The sequence below is a fragment of the Phascolarctos cinereus genome, unplaced genomic scaffold (assembly GCF_003287225.1).
Source record: "Phascolarctos cinereus isolate Bilbo 61053 unplaced genomic scaffold, phaCin_HiC Scaffold_5;HRSCAF=322, whole genome shotgun sequence".
Classification (NCBI taxonomy): domain Eukaryota; kingdom Metazoa; phylum Chordata; class Mammalia; order Diprotodontia; family Phascolarctidae; genus Phascolarctos; species Phascolarctos cinereus.
The window spans coordinates 427,024,203-427,046,181 of record NW_027555958.1 but is presented as its reverse complement, the minus strand read 5'-3'; the positions used below and the strand labels follow the sequence as shown (position 1 = coordinate 427,046,181).

Sequence of the window (21,979 nt, the reverse complement as noted above, 5' to 3'; positions counted from 1 at the left end):
TGCAACCTCCAAATACAAAGAGTAGAACAGGGAGCAGAACAAGAATTTGACTTAAGATCAGAAGACCTGGGTTCAAATCCTGCCCTGTCCCTTACTGGTTGGGTAACTTTGGACAAATCACCTAAGTTCTGCGGTTTCCCTCATCTGAAGAATGGGGGCCTACTTCACAGGGTTGTTGTGAAAAGCAAATGACATTATGTATGTGAAAGTATTGGGTAGGAGCGAGACAAGTATCTTTCCCATTTATCAAATTTTTCCTGCCGTGAGAATGTCATGGGGATAGGTCTACACCTCTCCTTCTACTCTCTCTCTCCTGGTCCCCATGGTGGCCAAGAGCACAGATTGGTAGAATGATCAGCCAATATTAGGAGCACAATTTCTAGCTTTGCAACACAGCTAAGCTCATTATTATCTTGGGATTTAGAGGTAGAAGGCACCTCAGGGATGATCTAACCCCACTCCCTCATTGTACAGATGAGGAAACTGAAGCTCAGAGAGGGAGAAATGACTTGTCCACAGTCATACAACCAGGAAGTAGAAGAGCTGGCATTCAAACCTATACCCTGGGATTCTGAATCACATGCTCTTATGCCATGAGCTACCTCTAACTGACCTTCTAGTTACCACTTATTCAGAGACTGAACTCGTGACCTTAAAACCATACTCAAACTAGCAGGGGAGGTGGGTCTTGTGCTAAGTGGAAAAAAAGGAAAGTGGTCTGTTTGGATCATGCCAAAAGCCAGACAGACAATGAATAAGCAGGGGCTTTGTCCTCCTGCCCATACAGTAATATAATGGAACTTAAAGAGGAACTAGGAGTTTGGGTGGCTCAGGGGAATGGCCAAGGGGAGCTGGGCCACTGGTTTGAATCCAGTCCCAGATGGTAGAGTGTCAAAAAACTCTTGCTATCTGAAAATTCATTCAGTAGTTGGCCGGACTCTGTCTCTTTGCCGGTAGATTGGTGTGTCCACTCCCTCCCCCAAACAAATTCCATCATCCCTATTGGCAACAGCATCAGAGGGAAGGACAAGAAGTTCAGGGAACAATCTGGTATTCTCTGATGACCCCTCTAGAGTATGGGATAGATGGGTAAGGAAAGGAAATGGGGAGGCAGAATTCTGTTGCTGATGCAATTCCTATTCAGTAGGATTCTAAGCCTATCCATCAGTCTTAGGCCACTTGAATTTGAAAAAAGACCCCTAACACAAACAGTAGGATTCAGAAAACATTGATTTTGTAATGAATGAATTAAGTGCAAGGGTGAGTTGGTAAAGGAACCGGTGAGATTGGGCTAGAAATGTTTCTTAGTCAAGGGATGTGCTATAAATCCTTTTTTACCTAGAATGTTTCACCATCATCTTCAAGTGCTGATTTCCACAGCCAAAGAATCTGAGGCAAAGGTCATCAAGACCTTTTCTCTTCTAATCTCCCTCCCCTTCCAGTATGATGAAGACTTCAGTAAGTTTTAATTGGCAGTTAAAAAGAACTAGAGAGATTTATAGAAAGATGTGGACAAGGATCCCAGAGCATGGAGAAACTCACCGAAATAGGTGCATTAATAAGTATTTACCTAACTGAGTGTAATTCCTTTCTATCAGATGGTTTGTTTTTTTACTTTTCCAGTAATTCTGAAAAATACCTGGGCCGTTCTTAACAGTGTTTCAGATAAGGAAAATGATAGTCAGAGGTAAGGTCATTTTCTCAAGATCGCACAGCTCACTAATGGTGGAAGAAAGCATCCAAGCTTCCCTTCCATCCAGGCTAGAGCTCTTTCCATGAGATCTCACTGATGAATGCTAGCCAGTATTAGATACAATGCTATTGTATGTGACCTGGGGATCACAAATCCAAAGTGGGAAGGGAACCAGAAATCTTGGAGTTCAACCTCCTCATTTTAGAGATTCAGTTCACAGTGTAGAGAATGGAGACATAGAAAGGCTGTCACTTTGATTCCCTGCTCCTCAGTTTGGTTATCTGTAAAATGGGAATAGTAACATTTACTTTCCCTCACTAAAAAGTTGGCATGGCAAAAATCTATTTGTAAACCTTAAAGTGACAAAGTGAACTATTATTATTACCTATCCATGCTTCCCTCTTTCCTGCATGTTCATCAAAATTATTCAAATGTTCTAGCTATCCTTATACAATAAAATGATGCTCCTGGCCTACCATCAGAGGAAGCCAGGTGGCACAGTGGACAGAGCACTGGGTCTAGAGTCAGGAAAAACTGAGTTCAAATCTTCTTCAAACTGTATGACCCTGGGCAAATCATTTTAACCTTTGTCTGCCTCGGCTTTTTCAACTATAAAATGGAGGTCATAATATAACCTACCTCCCACAGTTGTTGTAAGGATCAAATGAGATAATATTTGTAAAGGGCTTAACCCAGTGCCTGGCACATGCTAGGTGCTTAATCAATTCTTGTTGCTTTCCTTCTATCTGATACGGTCTGGGTGATTTTTTGGTTTATTTGTTTGTTTTCAGTAGTAAAGGCAGCTTAATGTAATAGAAAATACACACGCACGCACACACACACACACACGCACAATTTAGTATCAAGAAACCTTGGTGCAGTGAATACAGCACTGGCCCTGAATTCATGAGGACCTGAGCTCAAATCCAGCCTTAGACACTTCCAGCTGTACGACCTTGGGCAAGTCACTGAACCCCAATTGGCTCTCCTCTCCCCAAAAAAAGAAATCAAAGTATTCAGAATCCACCTCTGCAATTTAATAGCTGTGTTATTGTAGTGCACACTCTGTGCCTCAATTTCTTCATCTGTGAAATGGGGATAAGAATAGCCGTCCTATCTCCCTTCACAGGGGCATTTTGATGAAAGCCCAATAAATCATGTAAATTATTACTCTGAATAATTTTTCATGGAGGAAAACTGTCGCATAGCAAATAGAGAGACGGTCTTCAACCAGACGAGCTGGGTTCAAGTTGCACCAGGGTGACTCTGGACAAGTCACTTACCATTTCAGAGCCCTAGGCAACTCTTTTAGTCGAAGACAAAGGGCTGTCTTCACTGATCAAGGGAGGACTTCAGAAGGGGTTCCCTAAACTGATAAAATCATAGCTCTGTTTAAGAAAAAATTCTTCACATACTGCCCCACATCTTCTGCTGTTACTAATAGTATGCACGTGAGAGTTAGTCTGCTAAGATATGAGGTGTGACATTGTTTCTCTCCCAAAATTAAAGGGAAGGGCAAATTATAGCCAGGCTCCAGTCACCATCAGCATCGGATGAAGTCTGAATCACCACTGGGGTTGGCTGAGTACAGGACAAGAAAGCCAGAATCCCCCTTACCTCCTCCAGTTTCTCCACTCGTCCTACCAACTTTGTGGTGACTGAATGAAGCTTTAAAAGATCCAGGCCATAGAAAGCTCCTTCCAGCATGTCTATGATGGTGGAGAGCTGTGGAACAAATTGAAAATGAGTTAGATGCTGTACACAGTAACAGCAACATTGTGTGATGATCAACTATGAGTGACTTAGCTCTTCTTAGCAACACTATGATCTAAGACTATGACAAAGGACTCATGATGGAAAATGCTATCCAGAGAAAGAACTGATAAGAGTCTGATTGCAGATTGAAGCATACTATTTTCACTTTATTTTTTTCACATTTTCATTCCTTTTGTTTCTTCTTTCATAACATGACTAATATGGAAATTTTTATAATAAGCATTTATTTATTTTGGCTAGGCAATGGGGTTAAGTGACTTGCCCAGGGTCATACAGCTAGTAAGTATTAAGTGTCTGAGGCCAGATTTGAACTCAGGTCCTCCTGACCTCAGGGTTGGTGCTCTATCCACTGCAGAAAATGTTTTACATGATTGCACATATATAACTTATATCAAATTGCTTACCATCTTAGGGAAGGGGAAGGGAGAAAATCTGGAACTCATAATTTCATAAAAAATGAATGTTAAAAATTGTCTTTGCACCTAACTGGAAAAATAAAATACTATAAAATTACTATAAAATAAGATACTATTTAAAAGAAAAAAAAAAGAAGATGAGTTAGAATAGATGCAGCACAGAGAATGAGCTTCTTTCTGTTTACAACAACACTTTGGAGGCCAAGTGTGCAGTTCTCTGAGTGAGATGTTCCCAGCACTTTTGAGAAGAGCAAAACATCCAGGCCCTAAGCACACTCAGTCTCCATGAAGTCAAGGAAATAAGCCAGAACAACATTGTTGTGTTAAGCACATTAGATCAACATGAAAAAAGATCAACTTTTATGATTCTCAAATGATACAAGGCTAGAAATGTGGGAAGTTCCATGATGTCAGCATGTCTAATCTTACTGTATCCCCCACTGTGCCTCATACATAAAAGCTTTCAATAAATATTTGTGGTATAATGGGAAAAGTGTTCCATTTGGACATGAGGAATCTGTATTCTAATCCTGTCTCTGCTATTTCCTAGCTGTGTGAGTGACTTTGAGCAAGTCACTTAACGTTGGGGTTTCAGTCTCCCCATTTGTAAAATGAGGGGGTTGGACAAAAATAGATGGTCTCTAAGTTCCCTTGGAACTCTATGATCTTTTTTTATTGAAGGAATGAATGGAGTTTTCAAGATGGCGAAATGTCCCCTGTGATATTTAATGCACACTTAAAAGCTTCAAGGGAGATGCTTCTGAAGCAGTCGGCTTCATTTTCTCCTGAAGGTTCAAGAAGGGATGAATCATAGATCTGTCAATCAGTCAGAAACATTTGTTAAGCACATACTACATGCCAGGCACTGTGCTAAGCACTAGGGATATGAAAAGAGGCAAAAGACAGCCCCTGCCTTCAAGGAGCTCACACCTAACAGGGGAAATTACAAGTAAACCAGTATAAACCAGCTGGACACAGGATAAATAGGCAGTAATTTACAGAAGGAAGGCACTAGAATTAAGAACAATCAGGAAAGGCTTCTTGTAGCATATAGAATTGGGTTAGGAATTAAAGGAAGCTAAGGAGGTCAGTAGTCAGAGAGGAGAAAGGAAAGCATTGCAGGCATGGGGGATAGTTAGAGAAAATGCCCAGAGTTGAGACATGGAGTGTCTTGTTCATGGAACAGCCAGGAGGCCAATGTCACTGGATAAAAGATTATGTCATAGAGAATAAGGCATAAGAAGACTGGAGAGGTGAGGAGGGATGGTAAGTTAAGAAGGGCTTTGAAAGTCAAGCAGAATATTTTGTATTTGATTCTGGAAGTGATAAGGAGCCAGTGAGATTCACCGAGTAGGGGGGTGATATGATCAGACCTGCACTTCACAAAAATCACTTTGATGGCTAAAAAGAGAATTGATTGGAGAGGGGAGAAACTTGAGACAGGCAGACTCCACTTCTAGCTTCTCTAATAGTCTCCTTTCTATCTAGGTTCAGATCTGGTCGAAGGGGAGGCTTCTGAGTCCCTTGCTAAAGATGGGACATCCACAATGTGGGCTTCTGAAGAATAAGATAACATATATTATGCCAGTCTTAATGTGTTTGAAGAGATATCCTATCAAAGAAGACTTAGATTTCTTTTGCTTAGCCCAGAGGGTAGAACAAAGATCCATAAATGAGAGTTATAGGGAGACAGAATTCAGTTTGCATAAGGAAAAACTTCCTAACAATTAGAACTGTCCAAGAAGAGAACAAGCTGCCTCAGGGGGAAAGAGGATAGTGAATTTCCCATAATTGGAAGTCTTTAAGTTTAGCCAGGATGAGTATTTATTGGGACTGTTGTAAATGGCAGGGTGGGACTAGATAACCTTGGGGTTCTTTCCAAGTATAAATCTATAGAAATAAAATCCAAATGACTGCTAAATTGTACCCCATGGAAGAACCATGCTGGGGGTAGTGTGATAAGCACAGAATTTAAGGAAACTTTCTTCTCCTTACTTGCTCCCAGTTCTGTTCCAGTCCACGTGGCTGAGCATCTTAGGGACACGTGGACTGCCATGTGGAAGGGGAAACTCTCTCCCTTCCCATTGGGATGCCTCTAGTCAAAATGATAGCTTGCTTCCTCTAATCAATAGGAATTATGTCTAAAGACCAATGAGAAAAGCTAGCCAGTGCCTCTGATGCTTCCTACCTATATGACCTTGTCACTTCACCCTTCTATGACTCATTTTCCTTATCAGGAAAAATAATGGGGTGAACTCAGTGGCCTCTGAGGCCTCTCCCAGATTTTTACTTGTGACTCTAAGAGATAGTTTTGCCATTTTCAGAGAGAGCAGATCCATTGGCAGCATGTGGATGCCTTATCACAGGAAAAAAAAAATGAGTCCCCAGATTTCAGCTTTCTGAGCTTCAGTTTTTGGCCTTTGGATGAGTATCAGAAGACCTGGATGAGCTCTGAATCTAGCTCTATTTGTATCTGGGTCCATGATCTCATAGATATGCCTTAGAATGACTTTGGACTTCAGTTTCCTCATGTTTAAAATAAAGATTTTGGCCTAGATGAGCTTCAGGGTCCCTTCTAGTTCTAATGTTATATAACTATTCTTGGGTTTTTTTTTTTTTGGAAAAACATCATTGTATAAATAGGCACAGTGTTGTCTGAGCACCATACTGGCTGGGCGAGGGCTAGAAACATCATGACCCTGGGATTTACTTAAAATCTTTAATAATAATGGCATAGTCCTAACACCATTATCCAGAAGTACACCCTGAGTGTAAGGGTTAACTTAGGCTCACCTACATTCTTAAAACAGGCAGACATCAAAAAGAAATTAAATTTTAAATCCTAGGCCAAATGTGGGAGTTGTCCCAAGTACAAGATAATACTCAAGAGTTTTCCAGCCACATTAGGTATCATCCCAGGATAAGAGCCAGACCAACAGATCAGGAATGAGTCAGTGGGCCTTTCATCCTTGGAGCAGACAGCCATTGTGCTAATGACAGATAAACTGTGTTGCTTCTTCAACTTACTATCTCTCCTGCTCACAAAGACCAGCTCATCCGGGGCTCTGTTCCTATTTCTGCAGATTTTTCTCTCAGGTCAAAATCTCAGAGATCTTTTTGGTAGTAGGATCTGGCAGCCAGTCACAAACCAAATCTCTGCGGTCCTCATCCTGATGGGCAGTCACAGATCCCTTCCTTTCTAACTCAAGAAGGGTTGTATCATCAATCATCAAATCATTCTTGAACACTAGTGAAGGAGGAAAATGGTATCACTACCTTCCGAGTAACAACTGACCAAATTCTCTTCATTTCACAAAAGGCCAAGACATGATTACTGAACCCATTTTAGAAAAGGAGACTGAAAATCTAGCTGGACTAAAATGAGTTGTCCAAAGCATTAGAAGGAGAAGACTGTCAAGGGAGGGATTAAGTGCTAAGTGCTTAACCCACTAAACTAGGCATTTGTCCCTTACAGAGAGTTTTTCTCAAACCAGTTATACTTGATTATGGTTTCACAAGTATAAGGTACAAGAGGAAGTGGAAAGAATATTGGCTTTTGAGGCAGAGATCCTGGGCTTCAATAGTGCCTCTGATGCTTCCTACCTGTGGGACCTTAATCTCCCTAGGCTTTAGTTTTTTCAGCTGCAAAATGAGAAGGTTGGATTAGATGGCCCTCTAGGGCTAAACCAAGGTTCAGATCCTGGTTTTATGTTTATTTATTATGATGATTAATTTTAATGACTATTATATTACACATAATAAATTGTGTTATGATGTATTGTGGTTATTAATCAATAATAAAATTGATACTGGTTTTAATTTATGCTTATTAATATTATTATTACTTTGATTTATTATGATTCTGAGCAAGCCACTTTCCCTGTCTGGGTTTCAGGTTCCTCATCAGTAAAGTTAAGGAGCTGGACTAAATGATTTCTTAGTTTTTGGGGGGTTTTTTTGAGCTCCAAAATCCTATAATCTCCATTGAAGTCCTGTCATACGTCATTTGTGGGGTAGAGGTAACTCTAGGTTTTTGAAGGGTATTGAGTGCCCATAGAGTGTAGGCTCTGAAAGGTCCTGCCCAGCTAGAAAGGCTGCTGCTGCTGCTGCTGCTGCTGCTGCTGCTGCTGCTGATGATGATGATGATGATAACATAATAATAATTTATGTAATGCATAAAGGTTTTCAAAGTGCTTTAGAAACACTTATTCCTCACAACAGCTATGTTTATTCAGCATACACATGAGGAACCAAAAAGGACCAGAAAGATTTAAATTATTTGCCCACAGTTACATAGCTAGTTAACTCAGTCTAACACTCTATCTGATATTTATAGGTCTGGCAAGTAAGCAAGTAATGGACTATGATTCAGCTATTTGAGAACCAGCTTTCTAAGTCTGAAGAGATGTCATCAGATGATTGATTGGCCTCTGGGACCTGGGCACTGAATTTTTTTGGCCGTAGCAACTCATGCAGGCTGTCCATTAAGGATGGAAAAGTGGTGATCTGCCTCTGTGCAGGGGAATAATACCCTTGGTCATGAAATCATGGCCCTTTGGAAATATTCAAGTATAAAATGGGCAGCCTGGCAGAATGGATAGAGCCAGGGAGATATAGGCTCAGGCATACTGCCTGTGGGACCTGGCTGAGTCACTTAGCCTCAATGGACCAGACAACCTTCTAAGTTCCTAACAGCTACTATTAGTAGAGCGAGTTTCCTTATTTGGGGTTTTGTACACAATGAAATCAAAGCTCTTTCTCACCACTCCACTCCTGACCCCTAATGGTGCCAACAACAATGAAATTGGACTTGCCTCTCTCCCTACCCACCCATCCTACCCAGAACATTATTTCCAGATAATTCTAATCTTGCCCAATTCATTTTCAGAAATTCATTGTAGCTTCTAATTGGCTGTCATGGCTTAAATTTGGACTATATAGACTTCTCTCCCCCCTCCCCACCCCCGGCCCCAGCATAGCCCTGATCAGCCTTAGAGAACCAGGCTAAGTAAAAAGTTCCATTCTGGGACAGAAAGAAAGGCTCAAATCTCCACACCGTGGTGCAGTGGAAAGAAAGCTGAATTTGGAATCGGAGGATTTGGATTTGGATACTAGCTATGTGAAAGTTATCTCTTTTCTGGGCCTCAGTTTTCTTATCTGTACAAAAAGGGGGGTGGGACTAGGTGCCCTTTAAGAGTCTTCTGGGTTCTGAATTGATGGATACCATACCTTGAAATCATGGGCATCGGCCTCACGTAGCTGTTTCAGCCTGAAGTCTCCCTCACAGGGGTTGAGGGCTGACGGTGGTGCCACACAGGCACACTTGCAAGCTGGCCCGGAGGTAATTGTTTCCACCGTGTAAAAATCTTCAGGTCGTGAAGTTCCTTCATTGATTCTTCGGCAGGCATCTCTGCCCAGAGGTCTCACCACACACTTACACTGACAATCTGAGCCTTCTGTGACAGCTTTCACCTTATCATAGTCGCCTAGTAACTAGAGGGGGAGAGAGAAAAAGAGGGAGAGAAGTAGGGGGGAGAGAGAGAGAGAGACAGAGAGAGAGAGAAATTTAACGAGTGTCAGTGAACTCCTAAAGACTTTGCACATCCCTGTTAGCTAGCCAGAGACCTCAGACATCTCTGAACCTTGAAGTAAATAGCTCACAGTGACACAAAGCGCTGACTCTGACATTTCTTTGAAGCCTCTCAGATTTCTATTCTTGCAGGTTTTTTTGGAAAGTTTATTTCTCCTGGGCTCTCTGCCTTTCATCATTTAAAAAAAAATGAATCATTGAAACCTACTACTAGCCTTTGCCTTCAGCTAAAGATAAGAGTTAGGTAAAAGTGGGGGGGGGGAGAAAAGCTGACAATCACATGGCTTGCGCTCTCTGTCTCTGTCTCTGTCTCTGTTTCTCTGTGTGTGTGTCTCTCTGTCTCTGTCTCTGTATCTCTCTCTCTCTCTCTCTCTCTCCTGGTTAAGGGTTGATTTTTCTCCCAGGCAGCACACGAATGCATAATCCAGGCTACGAAAATACACTGCTGAGTCTCACTACTCCTACAATGCTAAACATTTCCTTTTGAGAGCTTCTCTCTTGTCATCTCCTAAGGAAGGAAAACATTTGCTAGCCTGTTTTCAATATTCTTGTCCCCAGGCAATTGCTAAGGTAACTGACTTTTCTCGGGCTCCTCTCACATAGGCTCTGACTTGGTCTAAGCATCTTCCCTTTTTCAAAGTCTTCTTCACATCCAGAAGTCAATGTCCCTTTCCAGGCATGGAAAATATTTTCATTTTAACTAACTATTCCATCGATCACCTGCTACCCTAGCAGGCATTCTGCTAGGTCAAGTGGAAACGTTACTGGAGGGAAACTGTCTGAATAGAACAAGGCTTGTAATGTTTTCCTTAAAAAGATTAGGTTTCTTCTAATGATAATATTTGGTTTAGGGATGTTGTCAAATACAGAATGGATCAGTGGAAAAGGGAGTTGTAGTTCAAGATGACTTAAGCTGCTTGTCTTTGTGGGCTGACATTAAATTGTAGCTTTCCCTGAAATCTTGCCTGGAATCTGACAGACTTCTGCTTTAAGACTCTGAGTGGATTCCTTCCATTGGGGGAGTTTGGATTTTGGAAACGTTGCAGGGGACAGTACTCAAAATCTCAGATGGACCATCTCAGACTCTTGGAAGGATTCAGGGAGATGAGGTGTGTGGAGGAGTACATGTAATACATGAATGATAACACTAATAGCTGACCCCATGTCTCGCGCTTTAAGATTCACTTACATTATCTCAAGTAAGGATGGGAAAGCCAATCAATTTCAAACTGGAATTAAGAGCTTTCTTTGCAAGGAGAAATAATTTTGTGCTCTAGGGCCCCAGCATTGTCAGTGTCACGGGGTAGGGGGTCCATGTCTGCACTCACCCTCTCTTGAAAGAGAACACCTCCCACACATCATCATGAATATTTGGCTGAGCATGAAAGGCTCAGGGAGGATTAGTCCTTGGAGGGCTGTCACTACTTGTCCATCTGTCACTTATTCCCCTATTTCCTGGCTGTCATACATTTTAAACAGATCAGGGTGGTCTGTGGATGGACTGTGTATCCACCTGTTTTTCAGTCTCACAGAGTCCATCTTGTCCATCACACCATCAGTTTCTTGATCACTCTGCATTCATCTTTTTAGCACCCACATAGTTTCCTCTCTTCCCTCTGCTCGTCTCTCACACCATGCTGTTGGCTGCCTCTGGGAGTCGGGTGACCCGTGTCTTTCCCAGCTCACCCACCTGTGTCTCCTGCCCAACTCTGACTAAATCTCGATCACCAAAGGCAAGAGAGGACTGGACTTTGCTAATAGTTTTAACCGCAGACATTTCTTTGCCTTGATTTCAGGATGCTGTGTGACTTCCCTCCTCCTCTCTACTCTTCCTTTAACAAACTTGAAGGAGCTTTCTGAGTTGGGGATACAGGACAAGCCATGTCCCCAACCATCTATTATGAAAGCTACCGTCACTTTATTCTTTAAGGAAACGAGAAGAATTTCCTTACGAACCCCATGCTATGCCCTCACTCCCTATCCACCCCCAAGAGAATCTCTAATGTCCTTTCTCCACCCTGGACGAGCAGAGGTGGGTAGCTCACCTGAGATAAAATGTTCTCCTGATTGTCAGCTTCGTTTTGCAGGGTATCTTCCTCTGTGGGTGCCTCGGTCTGCAGATCTGGGGGCTCGCTGGACCCTGTGGGGGGAGGGCTGGACGCCTGGCCCCAAGTCACAGCCAGTATAACCCAACAGACCAGGATCAGTTGCTTAGCCATGAGGGATGGGGCGGGAAGAGGGGGAGCAGCGCACCTGAGGGACCTGGCCGAGGGGGGGGGAGGAAAGGGGAGGGAGAAAGGTAAGAAAGAGTTAAGGAGAGAGTCAGTATGTTGGCAGGAGGCGGGGAATAGCGGCTCCAAGCGCCTTCTCGGGTTAGGTGCGGTTCGGGGAAGCAGGAAGGTGAGCCCTAGAACCCTTCTGCATCTCCTGCCTTCCAAGGGCAGTCCACAATCGCAGCAGCAGCCGCAGCAGCCGCAGCAGCAGCAGTACGGAGTGGAGAAGCGCTCGGGATCAGTGGAAGGCGCAGGGGCCCGCCTGGGGTAGGGATCAGGTGGAAGCTGTGCCCCCTGGCTGAGGAGGGGAAATGTGGGAGGCGCAGGTAGGGCGCGGATCCCCAAGTGCCACCCAGGAGGTAAGCAGCTCAGGCTGCTGGGCTGGGGGGCGGGGACGGGGCAGCGGCAGCGACCGAGGCAGCGCGGGCTTCTGAAGCCGGCTAAACTCGGGCTGTCGCGGAGGTGGAGGGCTACGAGAGGGAGGGAGGGAAGGGGGCAGGGAGAAGGGGGGAGAGGCTGGGCTGAGAGGGAGGGGCGGAGTCTCTATTGTGCTTCTGCCTGGAGGATGCGGCCAGTTAGAGAGGGCTGGGGGAAGGGTAGAGAACGGGCAAGGCCATCTGGGCAGGAGAGCCACCACACCCTCGCGCGGTCGTGTGTGTGTGTGTGTGTGTGTGTGTGTGTGTGTGTGTGTGTGTGTGTGTCCATCCGAGTGTCTGGGGTTCTTTTTCATTGTACTAGTCTATTCCCCCCACACCCACTCCCTTTTAGATTCCTGCTGGTGAAGTTGGGAAGAGTCTCGGGGCTGGAGCGCACCGGCGAGATTCCCCAGGAGGCACTCTGTGCCTGTAGGGTACTGGGAGGTCCGGGTCTTCATCCCCTACTAAACTGGAGAGTTTCCTAGTTCCCCAGGGCCTAGAACCAAATTGAGCCTTTAGCTGCGGGGTCCGTGCCTTCATCCCCTATTGTCCCGGAGAGTTCCCTGGTTCCTCGGGCCCGAGAACCAAACAGAGCCTTTAGTATTTTCTCGATGTTTTAGCTTTGGAGAAAAATTTTCCTTTCTTTTGCCCAGCTCTGGTCCTCGTGACCTTACCCTTGGGAGATGCGTCTGGCTGGGTTTGAATTTAGCCGGTTTGATATGCTGTAACTCCAACTCCTCCTCCTCCTCCTCCTCCTCCTTCTCCTTAAAAATTATCTCCACCCTGAGGGTGAGTATTGTACTTGCTTCTGAGATTTTCAATGGAAAAAAAAAAGATCGTATATACATATACATATACATATATGTGGATAGAACACTAGGCTTGGAGTCAGGAAGACCTGAGTTCAAATATGAATTCTATAAATTCAAATATGAAACTGTGTGACCCCCTGGGCAAATCACTTAATCTCTGTTTACCTCAGTTCCCTTGTTATAAAACAGAAACAATAATAGCATCTACCTCCCATGGTTATTATGAGGATCAAAACGTATAATAATTGTAAAACACTTAGCACAGTGCCTGACACATTGTACTATATAAATGTTAATTGTTATTGTTATTATATGTGTATATGAAGGCTTTTCTGATCTGCAAATGCTAGTGTCCTACTTCCTAAACTACTTTGTATTTATGCCATTCATATTTTTTTATGTACTTATCTCCATCGATGGAAAGTAAATTCCTTGTGAATAGGGCTTGTTTCATTGTTTTTTATTTGTACTCCCAGGGCCTAGTACAGTGCCTTGAAGTAATAGGAATTTAATAAATACTTGTTAATTAATATGTGTGTAAACATATGTTGTATCTCTCTCCATATATACCTGCATTTATATGTTATGTGTGTATGCATGTATGTATGTGTATGTATGTGTGTATATGTATATATATGTATGTGTGTATGTGTGTATATGTATATATATATATATATATGCACACACACATATATAATACATTCTGAAGCTGTTATTTCAATCCTGTAGGGAACTCCAGATGTGGAAAATTTGGCCACTGGTGTTCTGCAACTCACTTATTGCTGGGGACCATAGCACACCAGTACTATCCATGGAGTTTTCTTGGCAAAGACACTAGTGGTTTTCCATTTCCTTCTCCAGCTCATTTCACAGGTGAGGAAACTGAGGCAAACAAGGTTAAATGACTTGCCCAGGGTCACACAGCTAGTAAGTGTCTGAGCGCAGATTTGAACTCAGGTCCTCCTGACTCCAGGCCCAGGCTCTATCCACTTCTTCTAGCTATCTCCAACTCCTTTATAGCCTTTCATTTTAGAGAACTGCCTGAGGGCACTCTCAGTTATTTGCCATGTTATATGCTATTGTTCAGTTGTGTCCCACTCTCCCATGATCCCATTTTAAAGTTTTTTTGGCAGAGATACTGGAGTGGTTTGCCTTTTCTTTCTGTAGCCCATTTTGGAGGAAACTGTCCAGAGTCACACAGCTAGTAAGTGTCTAAGACCAGATTTGAATACATGAAGACGAGTCTTCCTGATTTCAAGCCCAGCGCTCTATCCACTTCACCACCTAACTGCCCTTCATCCTTTAACTACTGTGATTGGCAAGTCTTGAAAAAAGCCTTCGTGAGTCCAAGGCCCATTGAATGCCTCTTATACTTGGATTACACACACACACACACACACACACACACACACACAGAGTGACTTTGAGGTCTTTTCCAACTCTGATATTCTCTGCCACTATAGTTGAATAAAACTGTATGTGTGTGTGTTTTCAAACAGAGAAGCTACTGGCTAAAAACCAAATGGATTAATGTAGATTATTAGGGATAATTGTTACTGAGGGACCTTCTGCAAGTCTCTTGACCTGAGTTTCACTCTTTGAACCTCAGTTTCATGTTTAGCAAGATGAGGGCATTGAACTATAATAATCTCTGAGGTTCCCTCTATGAAAGATTGAGTTGAGCAGTGAAAACAGCATTGAACTTGGAATCAGAAACCTGGTTTAGTGTCCTTTAGAAAATTATGTAAGATTGTTGTTAATTGTGTAAGACTGGGCTAATGATTTCACCTCCTCTATCAGAGCAGGGTCATGTTTTGTTTTATTTTGGGTTTGGTTTGGTTTTGTTTTGTTTCCAGTGCTTATCGAAGCTCCTGGCACATAGTAGGTGCTAATAAATGCTTGTTGACTGCCTGAGTCACTGGGTCACTTTCTTCATCTGTAAAAGGGTGGGGTTGGACTAGATGGTTCCTTCCAAGTCTGTGATTCTACTAGCAAGTTCATAATGTAGGCCAAAAAAGGATGTGGATCTATTCTGAAGAATTAAGTAAAGCCTTAGGTTGTGTGTGTGTGTGTGTGTGTGGCTCGAGCTCGAGCAAGCACATTCTAGGTATGGGGGACAAGCAATGAAAAAGGACACAGAAGCCTGCAGTCAGAATCATAAGATTACAGAATTTCAGAGTTAGAAAGAACCTCAATGGCCATCCATTTTGTAAGGAACAGCAAGAAAGCCAGGTTGGACAGATCATAGAATCTAGGGAAGTGAGTAGTGTATGACAAGGTTAGAAAGAGGCTGGGGCCAGATTGTAAAGTCTCTAAAGGTAATATTTTAAACTAATTATTCTTGCTAATGCAGAGAAGGAATAGATTAATGTTCTTTATGTATCTAAAGTCATTTTGTTAGCATATATATGTACATGTATATTGCAGAATAGAGGATTGCAAGTATTTTAAGTCATACACTCACCCTGAGTCTCAGTTTCAGGATTGAAAGTCTGATGATCTGGGTTCAAATCCCACACCTTCCACTTACAAGGTAACACATCGGGGACAGTGATTTCTAAGGTCCTTTCCAGATTACAGCAATGAAAATTACACGTAAGTCCCATCAATCACAAAGGAAGGGTCATTTCTTTCTATGATGTTAGGACTAGTAGTAATGGATGAAAAAGGAGAAGTGTCTTCTTGGGTGATATTCCATTAGGGAGTGAAGAAAACTTTTAGGAGAGTAGGGGCTCACTGTGAACCCTGAGTCTCTTTCTGCTTGGGGATTTCTTTATAGACCCCATGAAAGAAGCATCATTTACTTTTCTATTCACTTTTGAAGCTTCTGGCTTTCTTGGATATCTCTTTAATTTCCCTCTGTTGAAAATCAAGACTTGTGTGTGCAGAGGGGTTGGTGAATGAGGAGGAGCTGGTTAAAAAGAAGAGTGGGAAATGACCTGCCACTATGAAGTGTAATTTAGAAAAAGCACCTGCCTACCACGAACAGGATCAAACAGCAGCAGAAAAATTCCCCAGAGCAACATGATTCTGCCATCCCCTTTCCCACAGACCTGCCTGGAGGTGGACCCAGGCCAGGGAATTGCCATAAAGAATAGGCAAGGGATTACTGAAAGCACAGCCCAAAATGCTGTCTTATTTGCCCAGCTCATATGGCTTTGCTGATTCTGTTACTTCTCCCTTCTCCTTTGTTCTTGTAAACAGTCTTCTTTCTTTTCACCATGCCCCTTCAAGGGGTGTGAAGTCCCAGGAGGAAGACTGGACTTCAGAAAATCCTTTTTCATTTGAAGGATTTTTTAAAACATGAATTTAAGAGGCTTCCCCTCACTAATATTTCAGGTTAGCTATTTTTTTAAGTGCTTCACTTCTCTAAATATTCCAAATATTGTAATTTTATGAGCAAACCAAGCCCAGTCATGCGTTTTTATGCTCCCTAAGCTAACAAAATGACTTTAGATGTGTAAAGAACACCAGTCCATCCCTTCTCCAAGTAGCACATTTACTTCCACTTTTCCCCAAAGATTCCATCACACTCCCCGCCCCCCCAGCCCTGAGTCAGGAGGACCTAAGTTCAAATTCAGCCTCAGACACTTGACACTTACTAGCTGTGAGAGTCTTGGCAAGTCACTTAACCCCGATTGCCTCACCAAAAAAAAAAAAGGAAGAAAGAGAGAACCTCAATGGCTGTCCATTTTGTAAGGAACAACGACAAAGCCGCGTTGGATAGACCATAGAATCTAGGGAAGTGAGTAATGTGTGATAAGGTTGGAAAGAGGTTGGGATCAGGTTGTAAACTCTGAAAGCTAATATTTTAATTAATTATTCTTGCTAATGGTGTGTTAAACATTTGTTTCTACATTGCTGAAGAATTACAAGTATTGTTACTGCTCTCTAAAATTGGGTCCCTAATTGCAGTTTGGGGATGGGCAGCTAGGTGGTGCAGTGGAGAGAGTACAGGGCCTGGAGTCAGGAAGACCTGAGTTCAAATCCAGCCTCTCACATTTACTAGCTGTGTGACCCTGGGTAAGTCACTTAGCCCTATTTGCCTCTGTTTCCTCATCTGTAAAATAAGCTGAAGAAGGAAATGGCAAATCACTCCAGTATCGTTTCCAAGAAAATCGCAAATGAGTTCACAAAGAGTCAGACACAACAGAACAAGTTACAGTTTTGCCTGTACCTCCAATGGATTCTCAAAATTTCCAGGAATTATTCATCTCTACTCCACCCAGATTGATTCAAGTTTGCTTTATTTCCTTGCTTTTTTTTGGGGGGGGTTCTTTTTATGTGACCTCAATTCTATTCCTTAGGACAGAGGGGAGAAAGCATTCTTTTCTTTTTGTCTCTGTTGTTAATATTACATTTTACTCTTCTGGGATCCTCTGAGTATCGATAACAAGCAAAGTCTCAAATAGGGAAGCATATGCCTGCCAAAAGTGTCCATGCATCAGTGTCATGGAGGATCACTGCAGATAAGGAGGCTGTCCAGATTCTTCTTTTTGCAAATGATATTGTGTAACTACATGAAGTCTTGGTAAAAGATAGTGCTTCCTTCAATGAATTCAAAAGAGATTGGCCAACTGGTCCGAAAGATGAAAACAGTCAAAGGGGAAAAAAAACATAGATTAATACTTTAAATTATATTAATGTATTTTTTGGGAAAAAAGGAAATAAATTATACCTCCATATTGGTCTATTGCAGTAATATAACATTACAATTTCTGGTTTTTGAACCTTCCCTTCTGCAAATGTGTCAAAACTAATCTTGATATGTCTTGTTCAATAGACAATATGGTAAGATTTCTCAATCAATCATCATTTAGTCAATAGATTATTAATTTTAGTTTTGAAAATTTTCTTTTACATGAAGCAACAGTTATATAATTAGTTAGAAAAAGTCATACGGGGCAGCGAGGTGGCGCAATGGATAGAGCACCAGCCCTGGACACATAACATTTAGTAGCTGTGTGACCCTGGGCAAGTCACTTAACCCCATTGCTTAGCCACCCCCCCCAAAATAAATAAATAAATAAGTGAGCAAATAAATAAATGAATGGATGAATGAATAAATAAATAAATAAATAAAAATAGAAAAAGTCATACATACAAATATAAGTTTAGAAGAGATCCATAAAAATCCCATTTCACCAATGAACTTTAATAAAACTGAAATGTCTGCAAAAAGCACATTCTTTACTTTTAAAGCAGTGAACAAATTTAAAAGAATAAATTTAAACTTTAAAGACAATATTAAAATTCAGTAAACTATTCCATATGTAAATTAAAATTTACGTTTACCAAACAAAAATATTACACCTCAAAGTTCACATTCTCTTTTTCATTGTTTTAGATTTCAAACAAATACGACTCCAAGTAATCACATCGAATGATGGTCACTTCAGAACGGAAATAACCCAAGTTTTGTTTCTTCATTTTTACAATTGCTCTGCTATCATTGCTCATTTTGAATCCACTGTTTAAATGCAGAATATGTAGTACTACAGGAGTTTGAGACCCAAATTGTGCCCAAAGCAAGATCGAACAGTTCTGTTCCAAACTTACTCTCCAAAAAAAAAAACCCAAAAAGAGAAAACAAACAAGATGAACTGATTAGCTAAATGTGCACGTGGTCCTCATGTATCAATGTGACTATATCTCAGAGTTGTCCATATTAACTTCCATGTATGTTATGATGTTTATTATTTTAAAGTTTTCTACAGACATGGTGTAGCACTCCACCCTTCTTGCTGCTGCTAGAGGAGCTGCCCCACCAGTTCAGCTCTTGCTGCACCAAAGTTCATGTGATCTTACTATGCACCTTGGGAGAGTGTTTAAAACTGCATATTATTCTACCAGGAAAATGCTTCTTTGTAATCAGCAAAAATAAATACAGTGGAATTTCCTATCTCTACAGCTTTTGGTCAATTGTGTGGCTGTAAAGATGTGGCCTGCTGGAGAAAATCATTTTGTGAAAGCCTGCTAAGAAGCAAAACCCTTCCTGTATTTTCATCAAGGACGCCCTCAATGTATGTGCAGATCCAGTCCAATAAACAGTGATTATTGTTATTGTGGATAGAGTGCTAGGCCTGGAGTCAGGAAGACTCCTCTTCCTGAGTTCAAATCTGCCTGAAGACATTTACTAGCTGTGTGACCCTTGCCCAGGGTCAAGTCACTTAACCCTGTTTGCCTCAGTTTCCTCATCTTTAAAATGAGTTGGAAAAGTAAATGGCAAACCACTCCAGTATCTCTGCCAAGACAACCTAGAAAGGGCCGTGAAGAGTCAGTATGACTAAACAATAACAAATTGCTATTATTATCATTAATATCTAGTGTTTATATGGCCTTTTACATATATTATTTCATTTGATTCTCACAACACCCCTGTGAGACAGGTGCACTTATTATCTTCTCTATACAGATGAAGATAAATTGAGACCAAGAGAAATTGACTTATTAGATTCCCATTGGGGATAAATGTCTGAGGGAGGACTTGAATACTGGTCTCTCTGCTTCCAAGTCAACATTCTGTCTACTGCATGACCTAGATGCCTCAGGGATCAAGACCTTCCTACAGGCTGGGCGTTGGGAATATACACATGATGAAAAATAATTCCTACCCTCAAAAAGTTTATATTTTGGGGGCAGCTAGGTGGTGCAGTAGATTGAGTTCTGGCCTTGAAGTCAAGAGAACCTGGGTTCAAATCTGGCTTCAGATACTTGAAACTTACTAGCTGTGTGACCCTGGGCAAGTCACTTAACCCCAATTGCTTCACCAAAAAAAAATAAAGTTTATGTTTTTATATTTTTAATTTCGTATTTATATTTTTATGAAGTTTTATAGACTTGAGAAGTAGGCATAGTAGGTTTACTAGGTATGGACTCTTAATTAGGTGATTAATAAATGTTTAATTAGATTGAACTGGAAGTCATAAGACTTGGGTCCTATACCTGCCTCTCACACTAACCCTAAGTGACTTTTCACAAGTCATTTCCCATCTCCGGGACTCTGTTTCCTGAACTATAAAAAGGAAGGGACTGGATTGTATGGTCTCTAAATTTTCTTTATTCCTTAACAGTTGTCTAGGTCTCCAAATGGCTTCTAAAGTCCCATTTAGACAAACCCTAAAGAGTCAGAAGAAGAATGTTAGTAATTTCTCTATTGGACTATGGTGCGTCAATCCAGACAATGCCTTCAATTGTAAGCTTGAGGAATGTCTAACATAGCTTATTGCTATGTATCACAATTTTAGAACTAGAAAGGGCCTTAGAAATCATTTTGTGCAATTACCTTCGTTTTACAGATGCAGACATTGTGATTCCAGGAGGTTGTGACTTGCATATGCATAGTCAAATAGCAGACCCAGGAATTGAACCCTGAACCTTTGACTTCAAATACAGCCTTCTTTCCACTGTGGCACCCTGCCTCCTCCCAAGCTGCTTTTCCTTCCTCAGTTTTTTCTATGGCTTGTTGATTTTCTTTCTATCCTTACTAAGCCCTATGCTTCTAATTGTCAAGAGTTCAATGCGGATGAAGAATAGTCAGCTCTCAGCTATGTGGAATTTCCACTTTGGGACTGTCAAAAATAATTCATCAACTGATTTCTTCCTGCTGTCCAGGACTCATCACCAGCAAGTACACCCAAACTTATTTTAATACTTGTCCAAACTAAGTAGAATTAAAATAGCATGGGCCTACAGTTAACAAAAATTTAAATTAAACTCAGTTAAACAAATGCTATGCATTCCAAAGCCAAAGAAAGCAGAGGACGAATGAAGAGCAAAGATCTGGGGCAGGCTCAACAGAGGCAGCCAGATGGGTGTTCTACCTTTCAACAAAGAGAAGAAACCTCAACGTGGACAAAAAGGCATAGAAGAGGCTCAGATTCTTATAATCTAGGCAATAGCTCACTAATGTTCAGACTCCTCAAGAGCCTACCCAATACAGTTGATGTTCTAATAAACCTTGTCTTTGGCTGAAAGAAGGCTTGGGTCGAATTCTTTTTGACAGGACCTGCGTGTTGTGATTTTGGGGTCCCAGCATCCCTAAACCTCAACAAGTCGACATGGGTGAAGAAAGGAAATGGGAAGAAAGGAGAGATAGGAGGCGTTCTACTAGCCACCTGGATTCTTGGCCAGGGGAAAATTCACCGCACTCCAGTCTCAGCTCTCTAATCTGCCCCTAGTAGATCAAGATGCTGGCTGCCCTGGGGGAGCCTGGACACGCTAAACATCATTCTGTCTCTATTGCCTGCAGTCTGGGCCTCTCTGTTAGTTTTTCTGTCTGCTACAACTGCTTCTTTTCTTGAGGAAGGGGAGGGCAGGAGAGATGACAGTTCTTTGTTAAAAATAAATTTGTCTTGATTTCTTTAAAAAAAAAAAGGCATAGAAGATAGGTTATCGAATGGGGAGTTAAAAGGCCTGGGGTCTTAGTTCTGGTTGCACCAGTTACTCAATGAGTGATTTTTGTCATGTCTCCCAATCAGTTTTCTCGTATGTAAAATGAGGGCATTGGACTAGGTGATAGACAGTCTTCACGGTCCTGTCTTGCTATGAACTGCTAGGAGTCTGAGCTTCTTTGCTCTTTTTTTCTGGTTGTTGTTTAGATGAGTGGTAGTCTGGCATAGTACAAAGCTCATAGAACCTAGAATCAAGAGACAGAGGATTCATAGACCAGCTCTGACACAAATTAGCTGAATGACCTTGGGCAAGTCACTTCCCTTTGTTCAGTGTCAGTTTGTTTAATAGGGATGAGAATGTGTTCTACTCACTCTCTGGGGACTGTTACCAGGAAAGTGCTTTAAAAGAGCATAGAATGAAAGCTGGCTTGACTGTTTATGAGAATGGAAGGGTTTGGTTCCAGGTACTGCACTTTAAAGAGGTAAGGTTCTAAGGCATGAACCATGCCTGAGTAGTTTCAGGAAACTGGTCTTGGGAGCCAAGTCTATCCAGCCTCTTGCTTTTGTTGGCAGGTGAGGTCTGAGCACATCCTGCAGCAGTCTGCCAGAG

The 21,979-nt window shown here is 41.9% G+C and overlaps 1 protein-coding gene and 1 long non-coding RNA gene across 2 annotated transcripts in view; one reads left to right on the top strand and one right to left on the bottom strand.

Moving 5' to 3' along the window:
* OLFML2B (olfactomedin like 2B) overlaps window positions 1–12,241 on the bottom strand; it is a 58,010-nt gene extending 45,769 nt beyond the window's left edge. The window contains 3 exon segments of the mRNA XM_020988631.2: window positions 3,311–3,418; window positions 9,115–9,378; window positions 11,521–12,241. Of these exon segments, the coding sequence (XP_020844290.1) occupies window positions 3,311–3,418; window positions 9,115–9,378; window positions 11,521–11,694 (546 nt within the window). The 5' untranslated portion in view covers window positions 11,695–12,241.
* Window positions 12,019–21,210, top strand: LOC110209899 (uncharacterized). The gene is made up of 4 exons (XR_002324961.2): window positions 12,019–12,107; window positions 13,706–13,849; window positions 18,888–18,999; window positions 20,275–21,210. It is a non-coding gene; the product is annotated as an uncharacterized LOC110209899 (long non-coding RNA).
* The last annotated feature ends 769 nt before the right edge of the window (window positions 21,211–21,979 follow it).